Source organism: Cyprinodon variegatus, unplaced genomic scaffold, assembly GCF_000732505.1.
Source record: "Cyprinodon variegatus isolate N-32 unplaced genomic scaffold, C_variegatus-1.0 Scaffold268, whole genome shotgun sequence".
NCBI lineage: Eukaryota > Metazoa > Chordata > Actinopteri > Cyprinodontiformes > Cyprinodontidae > Cyprinodon > Cyprinodon variegatus.
In genome coordinates this window covers 468,729-487,326 of record NW_015150721.1, presented here as the reverse complement: position 1 = coordinate 487,326, position 18,598 = coordinate 468,729, and the positions used below count along the sequence as shown (strand labels likewise).

Here is an 18,598-nt window from a genome sequence, read left to right as displayed (position 1 = left end):
AACATGCTTTTCGATCCTTCCTGCACATTCTTTTCAAACTAAACTTTGCTTTAAACTGTTGTGTGCTTGGAAAAATATAAATTGTAATGTTAAAAATCTAAAAAAAAAAACTTGACAGGTTAAAAACTTAAGATAAATCACAAGATAGAAGTCAATGTCGCAAATTAATAACTTATTTTAGAGTCACAGTATGTTTATACAAGATAATACTATTAATATAATGTGACTTTTCTAGAGAATCATTATACATAGTTATTTTATACAGGGTTTCCACATCCTTACATAATTTCAGAATTCCCTGACTTTTAACTGATTCAGGATTAGTTTTCGCTGACAAAATAAATGCAGCAACAAGACAATAATAACATAACAGGTCACCTATTTAACATGTTTAGCTCTATAACATTTAAATGCACCTCTCCAATGTCTGAGAGAAAAAAAATTAATGAACATTTTTTAATGTATGACCACTGTACAGAAGACTGCCATATGATAGCGCTTTCTAGCTTGTTTGTCGTTTTGGTAAATACATCAAAATTACCGCTAGGTGGACAAAAATCACGCCATCTGGCGGAAAATCTTGCGGCTTCTTCAAATCACGCCAGAATGTGTACAAAACAACAAAAATGGTGCCGGCTGGGTTGTTTTCAGCTAATGTCGGTGATTTTAAAGTAATTTTGAGTGATAAATAATTTTTTTTGCGATCACTGCACTTGCCCGGCGAGCAAATGCAATGAAATTTGTACTCTCTCAACAATAAAAAGTACTTACCCCGGGTGATCAGGCAATGGTTAACATCGAGCCCTGCTGTTTGTTTAATCTCTAACGTTATGCTGTCTCTGCCTTTTCTCATAATAGCTTCATTTGTTCCTGTTTGACTGTGACACCATCCTGCCATCAACACCTTTGTTTATAGATGTTGGAGATTGGCCTGTTTTTCCAGTGTAGTCCTGTTTCTCTGACTGTGGCTGGCTGGATGTGCTTCTCTTCGTCCTCTGGCATGGGAGTTGGCTTCGGGGCCACCTTTTGCAGCTGCTTTTTGTATCTCTGCTTCTGTCTCCTTGAACCCCAGTCGGCCTCAGCAGATGGCCGCTCACACTGAGCCTGGTTCTGCTGGAGGTTTCTTCCTGTTAAAAGGGAGTTTTTCCTCTCCACTGTCGCTACAAGCATGCTTAGTGTGAGAGATTGCATCGATGCAATCAGCTGGTTTTCCTTAGATAGAAATCTTTGAATCACTTTGACTGTATGATCTGGTGAACTGTAAAGTGCCTTGAGATGACATGTGTTGTGAATTGGCGCTATATAGGTAAACTGAATTAAATTTTTACATTTCTAAGACTTCATTAAGCTTCCAGCAAAATCTGACTGTATTTTTGACTTATTTCATAAATCTTTTAGTGGTTTCTGGGTACAGAGCTTTCTTTATAACATTTTCAAAAGATAATCTTAAATGGTTGGTTGAAAAGCGAGATATTCTGTCCATCAAGGTGACTTGGATCATTGACTGGTTAGAACATCCACTTTAGTCAAAATTTCTACCACCATAAAGAATATGAGGGCATTAGGCCCGCCAACATGGACAGACCACTTCCACTATAAAGTTGGAATTACTTAAAGGACTCCGTAGTCCTAGACGCTTGTTGAAGGCTGCCATCGTACGTGGATGCCGATCCAAATATGAGAGGGATGTATGCAAATATCTGAAGCTAAGATAGTTTTTTAATTTGAAATTATCCACAATACAACACTTTGTATAATACATGCTGTCTTTAAAATAATTCAAATTCTGTTCTGCATGTGAGTAAATTAAAAGTTCAGATATGTCATTAAAGCATTTTGACACACATCCTTTATATGATCCTTCCTAAAAACGTCACAGCAGGTATTCATGAGGCAGACAGACAAAGGAACAGGCACCACTCTTCCCTTTCATAGTTGCAGCGGTATGTTAGTGGAACTTCTCCAGTATCTTCTGCTGAGTCGCACTTTAAATGTGAAGCTCATGACTCAGTTCTCACTCCTCCCTGTAGTTACATTTTCTGGTTGGAAACTTTCAAAAACACCGCTGTTGAATTTTATGACAGCTTTTTTTGTATGCATGATATTTAAATAAATCTTCCACTTGGCTAATGTGAAGTTCTGTCATAGCTTGGGTAGCTTTCAGGAAATGGACTTGACAACTCGAATAGTTGGGTAATGTCCACTCACTTACCTAACTGCAGTTTAGGGCCCATACTTCCTACTTTTTACTTTTCATTTTGTTCTTCCTCCGAGTAGGAAGTTGGTAAAGGCAGCTTTTTGACTTTTAAACCAAACTCATCTCTGCTCATTATTTGCAGCACTTGTTTGTAAGAATTAATCTGCATAATAAATTTAATCTGAGTCCTGGCAGGTTTTGTATTTCTAATGTTTTTCTGTATAATTCATATTTGAACAGATCAGATCAGTGGGTCTTTAACTGTGTTCATCTGTTTTGACTTTGTGAACTTTGTTCTGATGGAGACCCAGCTTTCATACATATTTGAGCTGACTGTATTCTCTTCAAAAGATCTCTCCATCTGTCTGTTGTTGCCACTGTAAGAAAAACACGCTTGCAGAATCGCAGAGAGCCGCAGGGCGCACTGACCCCTTGGTACTTAATGATAAGGCGCATCCCGTGGGAACAAACACATTTTTATCTCTTGTAAAATGGCCATGTTGTACCACGCCACTGTTGGCCTTTTTTCAGATGACTTTCATAAAGGAGACTTGTCACATATGGCTGTTTTCTAACCAATATTTGGAAATATTTTTTTTTTCTTTTTAACATATGTTGTTCAGATTGGGAGAGCAGTACTACAGAGATGCCTTGGAGCAGTGTCACAACTACAACGCTCGGCTGTGTGCAGAGAGGAGCGTCCGAATGCCGTTCCTGGACTCCCAGACTGGTGTGGCTCAGAGCAACTGCTACATCTGGATGGAGAAGAGGCACAGAGGACCAGGTAGTACTCCAGAGTTGCTCCCTGAAAAGTAAACTTCAGAGAAGTTAAAGTTCAAGAGGATTTAGGTAGAGTGGTCTGTAGACAGAATGGTACCGAATGAACTTTTCCACCTTTTAGTCATTTAACAAAATCAAACCAGTGTTTCTCAGTTTTATTCATGATTCACTTGATTATTTTTGATTCAAATGATAAATCAACAGAAAGTACAGCACTGTTAAAAATTGGAAGGAAAATGAAGGTTGAATAAAAAAAAAAATCTCTATATATTTATAAATCTGATAGGTATTAAGCTTCCTTTCCTCTGATTTTCCTGAATAAGTTCAGTAGTTTTGAATTAAGGGCTGCGTATATAAGGCCCTATAAAATCCGTTTTATTTTTTCCTAAATTCCGTTTTTTTTTTCCCAAATTCCGTTTTTTCCGTTTAAATTTTTGAAAATTCCTTTTTTTTTTTTCGTTTTATGTATGTATTTTTGCGCTTCCAATCAATGAAATGTTGACAAAACTTGCAAAACAATAGTTCACCTGACACGTAAAAGTCACGAGGGAACTGCTCGGCTCTGTACTCAGGGCTTAGCGTCGTGTTTCTCAACTCTATCGCCGAAAGCTGAGCTGTGGAGAGCTGCTTCGCCATTTTTTTATTAATGTGGGGAGGGTGAGCGGAAATGACGGAGCGGGAGGGGTTGTGTCGCCCAGATTTGTGTCCCCCGGTGTGTGTTTCCCCCCCGACGTACGTTCTTCTCCCACACAAAAACAGAATTTCATTTCAAATGTAGAAATTCCGCGCTTACACTAGATACCGCGTTTATTTGCCAATTCTGCGATGCCGTCCGCGATTCCGTGATCGCGGAAATTATAGGGCCCTACGTATACTCCTGCAGCAGTGTGTCACAGTTAGTTTTCTGCAGGTATGGCGCAGATATTTTTGATTTATGCACAATTTAGAAGCCACATTGCAACACAAGAGGGACAATCTCAAACTAGCTAGGATTGTGGGTGTGATGGGTGGCGTGTTTCTCTTCCGGTTACTGAGGTCATTCAACAACAATGGCGACTGGACCAATGCGCACTTTGACTGAGATGCAGCTGATCAATCTAGAAATGGATTCACTTCACTTCAGACTCGCTCTTCTAGCTGGAGGAAATATGCATAGTGTAGAGCGGATGTAGAATTGACCAATCAGATGCCTCCTTTCTCTCCTCCCTGCAACGCTGTCTGCGGCACTGTCTGCAGCCACCTACAATTTTGGGGAGATGCACCACAGTGTCCGTGTAAGGTGGGGGGGAACATATCTGCATTAACTTCGACACACATGCAGACGACCTGTTATCTGAGCATAAAGCAGGTTTGACAGTCCAGCTGTGTGTAATCTAATCTCCGTGTGAATCCAGCTGTTCTCTAAAGCCCTCTGGGGTTTGATTAGAGCAGGGGTTCTTATGGCGGGGGGTCAAAGATGCTTTTTTTTTTTCTCCGTCCCGTACAGTTTGTAGTGACTTTCATGATCTGTTTAGGTTCTTATTTTTGGCAAAGCTCTTTAAAAGCACCTTAATGTCACCGCTTTACATCAACAAAAAATGATCTTACTGATGTTTTTAGCAGGTTAATCAAGGATTTTAGCTGTTGTAGCTGAAATGTTGTGAAATCAGCTGAGCTTAATGCAGACACCTGTTCACTTGTCATCCCCTCACCATCATCACTGATTGGCTACTGCTGATCCAGACTCTGTACTAAACAGCCTCTTAAATAGCTGAGAGCATCACACTTCGTTTGTGCTCTGCTACCTAGATAAGAGATCATATGAAGCATTATTTTCTCATTTATCATTATTGGATGTTAAAATAGTCATATGTTGGAGGGGATGTGACTTTTTTTAGCTGCAGCTCTAATAAAGACAGATTAACGCTGTAGACAGGCTGCAGGAAAAACGGGTTGTACAGTTAATGAGTGATGGATCCATCATGATGCCAAAAGTCCTGTGCTGCTTTGATCTGTCGCATCAAATTCTTGAGGTTTGTGGTTTTAATGTGAGCGAACACAAAAATAACTTCCGCAGATGTAAAAACAGACTTGGTGGGAGACGGCGACTCTATATTGTTACCAGATTTCTTTTTTTTCTTTTCTTTAAAGGCTGCAAATAGACTAAATTAAATTATCCAAACAGACCAAATATTTGTCCTTCCTTTCCAAAGGAAACTCCTGCAGAGTCATTTATCCATCAGCTGTAAAAGATCCACCAGGAGAAAACTGAAGCCTCATCATGGCTTAATTCTCCGCTGTCATTGATCTGAGCTCTTCTGCTCCTCAGGCGTGGCCCCGGGGCAGCTGTACACGTACCCGGCCAGGAGGTGGAGGAAGAAACGGAGATCTCATCCTCCGGAGGACCCGCGACTCATCTTCCCCCCCGTCAAGTCAGGTACCAAAGAAATGCGTTATGTTGGCTCTCTGTTTAAAAAAACGCCCGGGTTCAGGATGAAATTCACTTGTTTATCTGATTAAAGCACTTTGTGTTTCATTTATTCTTTAATCCGTTTGCATTCAGAGCTAGATTTAGGGCTGAAGAAGGACGCCCTGCTGTCCACGGACGGCAGCAGCTTGGAGGCCCTGCTGAAGGGTGAGCCTCTCGACAAACGGACGGCCGCTGACGTCCGTGGGTCGGAGGAAGACTCGAATCAGAGCGACTACACCGGAAGCCTGAACCCAGCAGCCCGGATTAGAAAGGTTTTTGTTTTCGTAGTTTGGAAGTGGGACGTTAACCGAGATGTTCAAACTGGACTTCACGCTCACTCTCTCTCTATTTAACTCTATCCCACCTCTTCTGACACAGAGAATCCTCGAGCCAGATGACTTCCTGGATGACCTGGATGATGAAGACTATGAGGAAGACACGCCTAAGAGGAGAGGCAAAGGGAAAGGAAAGGTAAAGCAGTAACTGAATGGTGTTTGTGTTGATCCCGGCCTGTGGATTGACTTATGGGTGGGCAATATATGGAATACACTCAATATATAATATGTGATTTGGTCTTGTTTTGAGGTTTGGCAGGCATTTTCTAAACTTGGCAATGTTCTCAGTGATTCTTAATATTCAAAGCACGTAATGATCAATGCAAATAGTTTTGTGATGCTCTAATTTTTGGACAGTATTTCCACTTTTGTTTTTGTAATTTGAGGTCAGTTTCTTGTTTTTGTTTATTCTGCAATTCTTTTAAATTATGCACAAAAGATGCCTTTTTTATATTAACATTTTATTTAGTATTGTGTGTTTTTGCTTTGTTTCCTGTTTGGTTGCTGGGATCTTGTTATTGGGTCTGTCATGCCAACTGACAAAAAGCACAATGAAAACATAAAAAAAAACTCTTTCATTCACTTCCATAAACAAAACAAATCTTCAGGCGTACCTGCAGGGTGCAATCAATCATTTGCATTTTGCAACATCACCAGCAAAGCATTCCAACAGACTTCCTGTCAAGGGAGGAACTTCCTGTTAAAAGGCCATCTTGAACACCAGTTCAATACATGCTGTGGACAAAGGAGGAAAGTTTGTTGGGAGCAAAAGTTTGAAGAAATAGGAGATTTGACTTTCTTGAATGACTCACCTGTTGTTGTGAAAGTGAAAAGGATGAAATTCTGCTTAACAATGTGCTCCACATGTGCACATGTAAAATGTTTGTGTCAGTTTGCATCTGACTTAGTTTATTTTAATGTTAATGGTTTTCAGTTAATTATTTTCACTTAATTTGTTTGCCTAGTTTAAAGTCTGAAGTTTATGTTAAGCTTGATGACACAGCATATTGTTTAAATTAGTGACTCAAACCAGTCCCGTTGTTTGGAACAGCAACCCTGATGGCTTTATTGGACTTATGCTTTGTTTGACACTCCACTATTTGCATATCTTATTTAAGTGAAATGTTAAACAGGATATATTTATGTGAGATTAATGCTAAAACCTAAAGGTTTATTGGCACTTATGCTGACTTACTGCTAAGGCATTTTTAGTTTGGTTGCATTCAAAGTTAGTTGTAATTACTAATGAAATTAGTATGTACTTTATGGATCTTTATTTTTACATTTAATGATTTGTGTTTGTTTAAACTTGAAATAACGCAATATCTCTTCTGTTCAAGGTTTTAAGCCTAAATGACTGAATGACCCCTTCACTAATCAAATCAAGAAAAAAAAATTTCAATAAAAAACAAAAAGGGGAAATCCTTGTTCTGAGTTGTTCCTTGCTAACTGGGCTCTTTCAAGTGGAGCATTACTGAGGGAAAAAAAATCACAACAAAAACTTGACAGGGTCTCATGCACCGAAAGACATAATATGACAGGATTATTAGTGTAAAGCTTGGAGCAGGTTAAAATGAAATGTTTTAAATTGGAAACCAAAATATTTGCATGTTAGTTCTAATTAGTATATCATATATTTTTAAGGTATTTTAAACCTATGCTGGTATATAATGTGTATCGCGATTAGGGCTGGGCGATATAGAAAAAAAGCTTATCGATTAAAAAAAAATGATCGATATCGATAATTATTGAAAAGATTTGAAACCATATTTTATGTGTAGCTCTGCCTGGACATTTTATGATATTGCTAAATGATTTAATTTTAATAAAGAACACAAAAGCAGACTTCGAATTAAATCTTTATTTAACCAACTTTTTTAACCATAACAGAATTGTTTTAAAGAAAAATAACTTAAAAGACCTGAGTTATGTTATTAAATACTGACAAAGAATAAACTAAAGTGACCAGAAAAGTGACCAAAATAAATCTAACAAATAAATAAATGGATGTTGTGGTTTGAGAGGGCGGCGCTTGGTGACGGCGTGCCTGGGTTCGCGATTGTGATTGGTTGGGAGGAAGCAGTGATTAGCATAAACCTACATGCTAGGCTACAATGAGAAGGAAGGAAAACTGCGTTTCTTTATCAAACTTTTATCGACGCTCTTTTTTTCTATTGCGCCACACGTCTATCGATCGATATATATCGTTATTGAATTATCGCCCAGCCCTAATCGCGATTATAGCCCAAATGTATCACGATATTAGATTTTTCTCATATCTCCCAGCTGTAGAATGACTCCATTCTTGTCCACAGGGTCGAGGAGTGGGCAGCGGCAGGAAGAAACTGGACACCGCTGCTATGGAGGACAGAGACAAGCCCTACGCCTGCGACAGTGAGTCCTCCTGCCACATTATCACATTAACATTACTTCAAACAAGAGCTCACCTCTCTTTCTATTTACAATATTCTGTCTTCCATCTTTGTTGGACATCTTAAATCGGACTTTGAAGCTAAAGTTCTGCTGCTTCCTTTTGCAATATGATTGTTTCCTCCTCCTGTTTGCTGACTTCTGATTGAGAATCTGTACCTCCTTGAACTTTTTTTTGTCTTTCCACTGTTATTAAAGCAGTTTCGCTTACATTGCTGACGGATTCTGTAGCTTCTGTCTGTGGCTTCCTCTGATCCTCTTCTCTCTTCCAGACCCTATCAAACAAAAGCACATTTCAAAACCTTCTGAAAGAGGTAGATTTCTCTTCATCTCTTCTCTCTTTCGTTGTCTCTGTTACTGAGTACATTTATGTGATTGTGTGTGCTCCCACTTATCTCATGTCTCCTTTTTTTGTTTTGTTTAAATGAACGTTTCTTTTGCTTTTAAGAAAGACAAATTCAGTATTTTTGAGAAAAATAAAGGACAAACGTAGGTCGTTATTTTGCATGTGTTCAGCTTTAATGAACTTGATTTGAAGGTTTTAGTAGAAAATAATCTACATTTTCCTCCTAAGCTCTCTGCTTATGCATGTTTTACTTTTTGTTCATGTCCTCTTCTCTCATTTCTCATTATTCTTTTTTTTTTTTTTTTCTAAATGCCTTTGCTTTGATATGGGGTCAGTTTGATGTCTGCATGACCTTTTCAGTCTGCCCCCCTCCCCCACAGTCACATGGTTGGAGGTGCTTATTTAGACTCGTTTTACTTGACAGATGATAAAATGCGGCTGGTTAGCGCTGCTAGGAAATGAAAACCACAGCTTGGTGTGGCAGTGAAAGAAGAAGTATAAATTTATCTTGTGACAAACATGACACAACCCCCTCCCCCAGGATGACAGCTTTACACGTTTCATCTTTTCGCTCTGTTTTGTTATCACGTAATCTCCTTTAATCTCAGCGATTTATAGATTACATCAACACTCCTGGGTTATTGTTTTTCTTTTTCCCTCAGTTGTCAAATTGAAAAAAGAAGAAAACCAAATTATAAGTAAACGTCTTTGCAACTGATGCGCCATATTGATGCTTTACACAAAGCTAAAGAGTTCTGGAGGAAAATGAATGCATCAGCCAAGCGAGCCGGTGATTAACTTTACTGCTCATAAGCTCAAGAGGCTCAGATGGTTTCTTAATCCTTTAAGCATTGGGTAAACATCAGCTCTGTCAGGTTCTAAGAAATAAATGTTAGAGCAAAGAATTACACTTGACAGAGTTTTCTTTAAAAAACAAGGTTTGCTTTTTAGAAACTTCAGCCTTTAGCCATCTGCTGGTGACTGCTGCTAAATGGTGACAGAATCCTGCCAACTTAATCTTAAATTCTGGACCTCCAAAGGCGAGATTAAGGGAGTTGGCAGAAACAGTTTATAAGTAGAAATCTGTATCTGCTCATCCTGATATCTTCGTTTAAAGCCTCAGATCCAGGAGTCCTTCAATACTGTTGTATGCATAGTATTATTAGGTATAACATTAGGAGACCCGCCAGTGCTACAAATCTGAAGCAACAGTGGAAAGCTGTGCATAGCGCCACCGGATCAGCTGGTTGATATGACAACTGTTGGGTGACATTGTGTTCCGGTGCAGAAATGCAACAATGCTGCGTTTAAGATTCTGTTTAATTCCAAATATAATTTCTTTGTCAGCTACCTTCAGTTCAGCATCAACAGGCTGCTGCGTGCGTCCGTGCACAGTGGCTGCTGATGCTTTGTGTCGATGCACCTGTCAAGACATCATGGATGACACATGAAGGGCAATGATTTTAATTAAATATTACTGCCTCCCACCTGTATGAAGATTTCTAGGAGAAATGCATCTGACAAAACTTCACTTCATTTGTCTTCCACTGGAGAAATTAGTTTCTTTACTAAAATTTTTGACATTAAAAAGAAAAAATTGTTTAAAATGAGCTGTTAATGTTCAGCAATAACTTGATTTCAGTCAAAATTATGATAATCATTTCTGCCATAATTATTATTAATCACCCAATTATAAAGTGGAGTTAAAAGCCCTCAGAGATCATCTGTATCATTACCGAATTTTAAGGAATTGTTCCTTGGCACGAGGCTCACCTCTGGTAAAAACATCCTTAAAATCTTTTAAGAACATTTCAAGTAATCCTGCTAATTAACCAACCAACCGATATGGCTGCCCTGCAGCCTCTGGTGTCTGCTCTGCTCTCACCTTCATTTTCTCCACTTCTTGGATCAGCAGATGGAGACTTTTTAGAGAGTTTTAGATTCCTTTTTATTGTGTCTTTAGTATAATATTTCTGGATTTAATCCGTACATGCTCAGTGCTGCCACCCTCTGGTTTCAGGGTGAACTGCTTTTTCTGCAAAATTATGTTAAAGAATCCTTTAGGAAATAATGTGTACATCATTCCTTGGCATGAGGAATACCTCTGGTAGGAAAAAACCCCAAAAAAGCTTTAAAATCGATTAATAACTTTGATGTAATCCATAACCTCCTTGGCGGAGTAACAAACGTATCATGAAAACCCGGGTCAGAGGGGAAAGTTGGCATTTTGTTCAGTGGATCAAAGAGGTTTATCCCCCATTGGGAAAACCCACCAAAAAGCAGCTGTCCACCTGATATGATAGTGGAGCATTAATCTGCATTCATCAAGAAGCTGAGTGACCCACGGCATCCTGGAGGACAGAATGCTTTTATTCAAGTTCTAAAATAACCTTTATGGGAGAGTGGCATGGGGGAAAAAAATGCAATTTGGTCCCCAATCTCGGTAGTTCCCTGTGCATCACGTCATCACTTATCACCACAAAAACCACCTAGATGATGATCTATCAAACCACCAACTGGTCTAGGAAGGAACCTTTTTTTTTTTTTTTTTTAGGACAAACAGCAGGACTTTACTGAAACGGGATTCTGCCCAACCGCTTAAATGACAAATCATATTTTACTCTGACCTCCTTATTTTTTTTCTCAGTATGGACTTATACTAATACTTATGACTTTTTATGATCCAGTTTGTGGTAAGCGCTACAAGAACCGCCCAGGCCTGAGCTACCACTACGCCCACTCCCACCTAGCAGAGGAGGAGGGAGAGGAGAAGGACGACATGGAAATCAACGAACCGGTCCTACCGCTGCCTGAGGAGCCAAAAAGTAGGAAAAGAGAATGAAATACTTTCTGTTGAAAACTGCAGGGATCACTAGTGGTGACGTTTTTTTCTCTCTACCTCTTAATCAGCTCCCAAAAAAGGTCCGGATGGTCTCGCATTGCCTAATAATTACTGCGACTTTTGCCTGGGAGACTCTAAAACCAATCACAAGACGGGCCAATCAGAAGAGCTGGTGTCCTGCTCTGACTGCGGACGCTCAGGTGCGTCTTTAGGTTATCTAAAAGCAGAAGTTCATGGTGCATAAAGTTTATGTTGGTGAATGAATCTCTTGATCTGTGAGCACAGGCCACCCCTCCTGCCTGCAGTTCACTCCTGTAATGATGGCTGCTGTGAAGACGTATCGCTGGCAGTGCATAGAGTGCAAGTGCTGCAATATGTGCGGAACCTCTGAGAATGATGTGAGTATCCCACGTTAGGACCGAGCAGAACTCAGAGATCGTTTATAGAGTCTGGGATCTGTTTGGTTTCTGTGTTACACCCTCATGGTGATGTAAAGAGGATTAGCCTCCTGTTTTACCAGAATAACCTAAATAAAAAAGTTTAATCTTTAGAAGAAAAACAATGATCCAAACCAACCTGAGCCTACATTACATATGGATTTTACCAGTTTGCTCATACATGAATCCCCCTTGATAAGGAATGTTTGTTGGCTCTGTTCAGCAGCCACACCTGGCCGCATTGAGCAGAACCATTTTTTTCAGCCACACCTCTGAAAACAAGGGTGCTGAGAAACTTAGCCTGCTAAAATACTCCCACAGCTATCAATAATTCCTGTTAAGATATTCCTAATCAGACTATTACTTTGTTATTGTCTGCTGTCTAAACTCTTTTTTATTATCTACATGAAAGTTGCAAGGTCAACAGTTTTCAGTTTAATAGGTTTTATTGGTGCCAGTATATCGCTAATATCACTTGATCCCATATTTCAGTTCTGAAAGAAAATATTTTTTTTTAAAGGAGAAAAGCTCAATATTTCTACCTGGAATTGATTTAATTAATTTCAGAACATGAGAACAAGAGTGAAGCGATGGAGGAAAATTCCAAACATAGTGGGTGACTACAGTCATATGAAAAAGGTTGGGCACCCCTATTAATCCTAATTATTATTGTTTCTAAATATTTGGGTGTTTGCAATAGCTATTTCAGTTTGATATATCTAATAACTGATGGACACAGTAATATTTCAGTACTGAATTTAGGTTTATTGGACTAACAGAAAATGTGTAGTATGCATTAAAACAAAATTTGACAGGTGCAAAAATATGGGCACTTCAGCAAAAAAGAGACATTAATATTTTGTAGATCCTCTTTTTTTCAAACACAACAACCTCTAGTCGCTTCCTGTAGTTTTTATTGAGTTCTTGGATCCTGGATGAAGGGATTTTTGACCATTCTTCTTTGGAAAACGATTCCAGTTCAGTTAAGTTTGATGGTGGCCGAGCATGGACAGCCTGCTTCATATCATCCCACAGATGTTCACTGATATTCAGGTCTGGGGATCAGGATGGCCATTGCAGAACATTTGAATTGTTCCTCTGAATGGATGCCTGAGTAGATTTGGAGCTGTGTTTTGGATCATTGTCTTGCTGAAATATCCATCCTTCAACTTGCTAACTGACTCTTAAACATTATTCTCAAGAATCTGTTGATATTGAGAGGAATCCATGCGACCCTCAACTTTAACAAGATTCCCAGTGCCAGCATTTGCAACACTGCCCCAAAGCATGCTGTTTAAAATTTTAAAGTGGATAGCAAGTGTTTTTCTTGGAACACTGTATTTTTTTGCCCCCTATGCACAACGCCTTTGTTATGACCAAACAACTCTATCTTTGTTTCATCAGTCCACAGGACCTTATTCCAAAATGAAGCTGGCTTGTCCAAATGTGCTTTTGCATTCCTCAAGCAATTCTGTTTGTGGAGTTCTTGCAGAAAAGACTTCTGTTGCACCACTCTCCCATACAGCTTCTCCTGTTGCAAAGTGTGCTGAATTGTTGAACGATGTACAGTGACACCATCTGCATCAAGATGATGCTGCAGGTCTTTGGAGGTGGTCTGTGGATTGTCCTTGACCATTCTCACCATTCTTCTTCTCTGCCTGTCTATTGTTCTTGGCCTGCCACTTCTAGGCTTAAAATCTGTCCCTGTGGTCTTCCATTTCCTTACTATGTTCCTCACAGTGGAAACTGACAGTTTAAATCTAAGACAACTTTTTGTATCCTTCCCCTGAATTACAATGTTGAACAATCTTTGTTTTCAGATCAGTTGAGAGTTGTTTTGTGGAGCCCATGATGAATCTTCAGAGGAGATTCAAACACGGAGAACAACTTGCAACTGGCCACCTTAAATACATTTTCTCATGATTGGATACACCTGGCTATGAAGTTCAAATCTTAATGAAGTTACCAAACCAATTTTGTGTTTCAGTAAGTCAGTGAAAATTAGTTCAGGGTCATTAGGGGTAAATCATTAGGGTAGCCATATTTTTGCACCTGTGAGATCAACCTCGATTCAATACTGAAATATTACTGTGTCCATCAGTTATTAGATATATATCAAACTGAAATAGCTGTTGCAAACCCCCAAATATTTAGAAATAAAAATAATTAAGATCAAAAGGGGTGCCCAAATTTTTTCATATGACTGTATTTTAACAAAGCAAGGTTAATGAATAAAATAACATTTTCACATTATTCAAAACACATCCTGTCAGTAACAACCTTATAGCGTTTGCTCTACGCCTGCCTTATTTGAATGTTTTCTATCCACACAGATGATCCTGGAAAGGTTGCTATAACACTTTGGGTCTTTTTCTTTAATCAATAAAGACATTTGTGCATTTTTCTTGTGAAAAGCTACTAAATTCATTCTAGTGTTTTAACCAATATGGTTACATTATTATGTAGAAGACCTGAAAAGTTTTTATTGATTAATTTTTTTTTTTAGCCATAAAAGATGTTTCTATAGTTTTGGCACCAAAGTTGGCTGCAGCCCAGGGCCTCATATCTTCCTGTATCATATGTTTGGTCTACTTGGCTTTGCTATTTGTAATAACTTAATGCTGTGAAGTTTGTTGAATTCATTAAACTGGAATATTTTATTGTCCTTGAGGAGATGTTTGTTTTCAGCTTTTCTTATGTGTGTAAAATATCCCAAACTGGATTTAATCCATGAAATATGAATTCTGGCTCGATCTGTTGCAGTTTTGTGCACCTTCAGCCTTTTCGTTTTAGATCGAGTCAGAAGATCAATGTTAGATGATAGGAGAAAGGATATCCTGGAAGGCAGGATTTCATTTTCAACCTGAACAAGATTATCATAACTAACTGTACCTGTAATTGAAGTTGTTAAGGAAGTTCATGAGTTCTACTTGTCTTTTTAAGGATCAGCTTCTCTTCTGTGACGACTGTGACAGAGGCTACCACATGTACTGTCTGAACCCGCCCATGTCTGAACCTCCAGAAGGTAACTCCCATTTATCCCAGAGGTGTTTTTATCCTCCTGAAAGGTACCGGGCCTTTTAACAGAGGACTGTGTAGATTTGGGTGAAGAAAGCATCATAAATCAAGCTTAGTTTACTGCTATAATCGTACAAACTTTGATAAAGCTGGTTATTCATACCGGTAGTTTTCAAAGTGGAGGAAGAATTTTCTAATCCATTCCATTCAATTCAATTATCCTTTATTAATCCCTGAAGGGAAATTCTGTTTCGCTGAAGGGAAATTCAGTTTCTGTACAGCAACAATGGTCCAGTCATACTTAATCCTTAGCAGGATACAGTTTGAGGCTGCAAAAAAAAAAACAGCACATAAGCCAACACGGTAAACGACTTTTGAAGATGGACCAGCTAGAAGAGGGAGTCTGCAAAGTCCCCTATTTCTTGATTGATCAGCTGCATCTTAAAGTGTGCAAAATTGGGCATAAATCAAAAATATCAGCATCATACCTGCGTCAAGCTAATTGCATCACACTGCTGCAGGCGTATACGCAGCCCTATAACGTGACATCTTGCATGTAGGATGAACGTCGAGGAGGAGGAGAGGTAAGCTAAGCAGGATAGACGGGGAGGGAGACGGAGGAAAAAGTGTCCTCCGACGAAAGCCAAAAGATTTTAAAATCCGTATTTTAAAACTACTTTTAATAAAATAATGGTAAACCAACGGGTTTCAAACTAAACTTCTCTTTTCTGACTATATAAAGTAGCGTTTTCATCTGTTTCCACTCAAGGATAGTCTAGAGCAGAGGTCCTCCTTCCACCTGATGTTTGATAAATGAGTGACATTGATGGCAGAGATGTAGAGCTGAAAGAACTAACCCCAGAATCATTGCCTTTTTTCTAAACTTCCCCTGTTCTCATCCAGGGAGCTGGAGCTGCCATTTATGTCTGGACCTTTTAAAAGACAAGGCGTCCATCTACCAGAATCAGAACGCCCCAACATCGTGATGTCTGCTCTCCTCCATAACCCAACCAACCTGCAGCATTACGGTTTACCCCTGAAGACTCGCCTTCACCTCCTCATCAAGCTCACCGGGGGAGGGGGGGTGCTCTGGAAAGGGAAGTATACCTGAGCAGACTGGCCACGGTTACCATCAGATATGACTGTTACACAGTTTGGGCCTCAGATCCAGTCTAATGGGTTTTATTGTTCATCCATTTGCCACACAGCCAGTTTGGCTTCTTAATTTTAAAACGCATCTTTAAAAAAGCCAAACTTAATGTAACCCACTGTTAAAACCACAAGTAAAAAAAAAAAAAAATATTTTTTTATTTAACTTTTATTTAACCAGGAAGTCCCTTGAGATTGAAATCTCTTTTTCGAAGGAGACTTGGCCAAGACGGCACAACAGTTAAAATACAAACAGAAATACAACATAGACAAAATCTCACATAGAGGAAAAGACAGGTCACATAGGGCAGTTACATTTTGGAATTACATGACATTTTAACATGGCCTTAAATTCTTTCAATGGGACTAGATCATTTAAATGGAGCAAGTTTTGCAAATTATTCCAGGACCATGGAGCAAAGTAAGAGAAGGATTTCTTCCCCAGCTCAGTAAAAACCATTGGAACCTGGAAAGAGCGCCACCTGGTGGAACGGAGATGAAAATGGCTGGAATTTAGCTTGAGGAGATTACATAAATATGCCGGCAGTTTACCCAACATGGCCTTGTATAGAAAAATATACAAATGAAGTTGTCTACGTAGACTTAGTGACGGCCAGCCTACCAGTTCATACAGCGTACAATGATGAGTACGGCAATAGGAGTTAGTTAAGAAGCGCAAAGCACTATGGTACACAGAATCTAACAGGTGGAGAGTACTAGAAGCAGCATGCATGTAGACATCACCATAGTCCAAAACACTTAAAGTAGCCTGCACAAGTGTTTTTCTGGCTGACATGTTAAAACAAGTTTTATTTCTAAAATAAAACCCCAGCCGTAGTTTCAGCTTTTTTACAAGTTTTTCAACATTTGGGCAGATATGTGTGTGTGTGTGTATATAATTTTATTTATTTTTTTTTACTTGTGGTTTTTAAACTGGGTTACATTTCACTTTATCTCGAGCTTTTATACCTAAAGTTGCTAAAGCTCTGTGACTGTCCTGTAAATGTACTGATTTTATGGAGTTTAAATTGCTTGATCATAGTGACAACAAACACATTTTATAATATTTATATATTTCTATGGAAAGGATTATATGTGTAAAGCTTTGGGGAAAAAAAGGAATTATTGTCTCTGATGTTAGTTCTTATCTTATTAGTGAAAAGTCCACAACCACATGGCACTGCTGAAATTTAGATCCACCTGATCCGACCCACACAATTTACTGAGACTGTAAATGATTTATTATCTTTACTGCAGAAGACAGGAAATGAATTCCCCTTTAGGTTTATGAGCGCCGCTTCAAAGACTTCAGGTCAGGCTTTTATCTGTCGATCAATCTCGGCTTATCGAGCTGCACCCGGTTATAGTGATGCACTGATATGCACGCTTCCGAACGTTCCCCTCTTTAAAATTGTCTGGTTTTTGTCACGTAAGGAACGAGAAATTAAACTCAGACTTTTTACCATAGTTCTGTATATTTTACACATTTAAAAAAAACGTATATAGGTTCAGAGGAGTGAGAATTATAAAACAACAAAAAACCAAACCTATCACTGTTTAGATCCTGCTGGGTACACTTGGAGCATCTATTCAACCTGCATCTGGTTCTGAATTCATCGTGTAAAGCTACCAGTAAGGAGAATAACGCATGGATTTAATGGAGACAGGGCCGTACGCAGGGCCCAATATATACTGTGGCCAAGAGTCAGAACTCCTAGGCGGGTTTGGTGGCGTCCTCCCCAGAGATGTTTTTAATTCCATTATTTTAGTCTGGCCATTTTCAGAGTCTTAAGGAGCAAAAAAAACATTGTGACCTTTAAAAAGGCTTGGCTGTTCATTTCTCCTCTCCTTTCTCCCCTACCTGCCATTCCAGACATTATAAACCTGATTTTCATCATTCAATCTTTCTTTTGAAGCTTCTATCAAAGTGCTTAGAAATGTTTCATGAAAGACATTCCATTATAATTGAAATGAGTTGCTTCATATTTACTTGAGTATTTAAAATAGACACCCAGACCCTGTTATGTTAATGATGGAGCCTAATGTAACATATTTCTATTATAATCTCACACAATACTTTGATTATCATGTACCCCTTTCCCACTGGCCAAAAAACTTGTTTAAACCCAGAAGAGTCGGCTTTTAATGGAGGTGGAAACAGCTCACTGACTCGTAAAGCGACCGACGCTAAAATCAACGCGGCTCTGATCGTTGTGCTGTGGGAACACCTGACCCGGTTTGACACGCTAAATTACGTGATGAGTTTTAGAGCAACTTGCGTACGTCGCCACATGGCGCCGGTCATGTGCTAAATAAGAAGTCCAAACAACTCTGCTTCTATTCTGGAAACATGGCACAGATGTGGAAGATGGAGATTTAGGAGCTCCTTCTGATCCGCAGAGAAGAGGAGATTCGTCGCCCGGTTTGAAGCACTGTTCAAGTATGCTCTGGCATAACGTATTAATCACATAATGGATGTTGATTAATGGATGTTGACCGGTGCAGACGGAGTTAAATCCACTTTGGTTTGATGTTCCCTTCCTGTCTGAGCAGCTCGCTGGGCTGAAATCTCCTCATGAGAATCCATGTTTTTTCTCACCGTTATCAATAACTTA

The 18,598-nt window shown here is 39.1% G+C and overlaps 1 protein-coding gene across 3 annotated transcripts in view; it reads left to right on the top strand.

The window, feature by feature from the left end:
• The window catches only part of LOC107089855 (zinc finger protein ubi-d4-like), a 21,614-nt gene extending 3,369 nt beyond the window's left edge, over positions 1-18,245 (top strand). The window contains exons 2-12 of one of the 3 annotated variants that reach the window (XM_015382871.1): positions 2,821-2,981; positions 5,286-5,393; positions 5,520-5,698; positions 5,805-5,897; positions 8,077-8,155; positions 8,464-8,505; positions 11,225-11,362; positions 11,448-11,579; positions 11,665-11,777; positions 14,766-14,841; positions 15,738-18,245. In XM_015382871.1, the coding sequence (XP_015238357.1) occupies positions 2,821-2,981; positions 5,286-5,393; positions 5,520-5,698; positions 5,805-5,897; positions 8,077-8,155; positions 8,464-8,505; positions 11,225-11,362; positions 11,448-11,579; positions 11,665-11,777; positions 14,766-14,841; positions 15,738-15,820 (1,204 nt within the window). In that variant the 3' untranslated portion in view covers positions 15,821-18,245. Of the gene's footprint in view, positions 1-2,820; positions 2,982-5,285; positions 5,394-5,519; positions 5,699-5,804; positions 5,898-8,076; positions 8,156-8,463; positions 8,506-11,224; positions 11,363-11,447; positions 11,580-11,664; positions 11,778-14,759; positions 14,842-15,737 lie in introns of all 3 variants that reach the window. The other 2 variants (XM_015382870.1, XM_015382872.1) reach the window with 2 other exon arrangements.
• Positions 18,246-18,598: the final 353 nt, after the last annotated feature.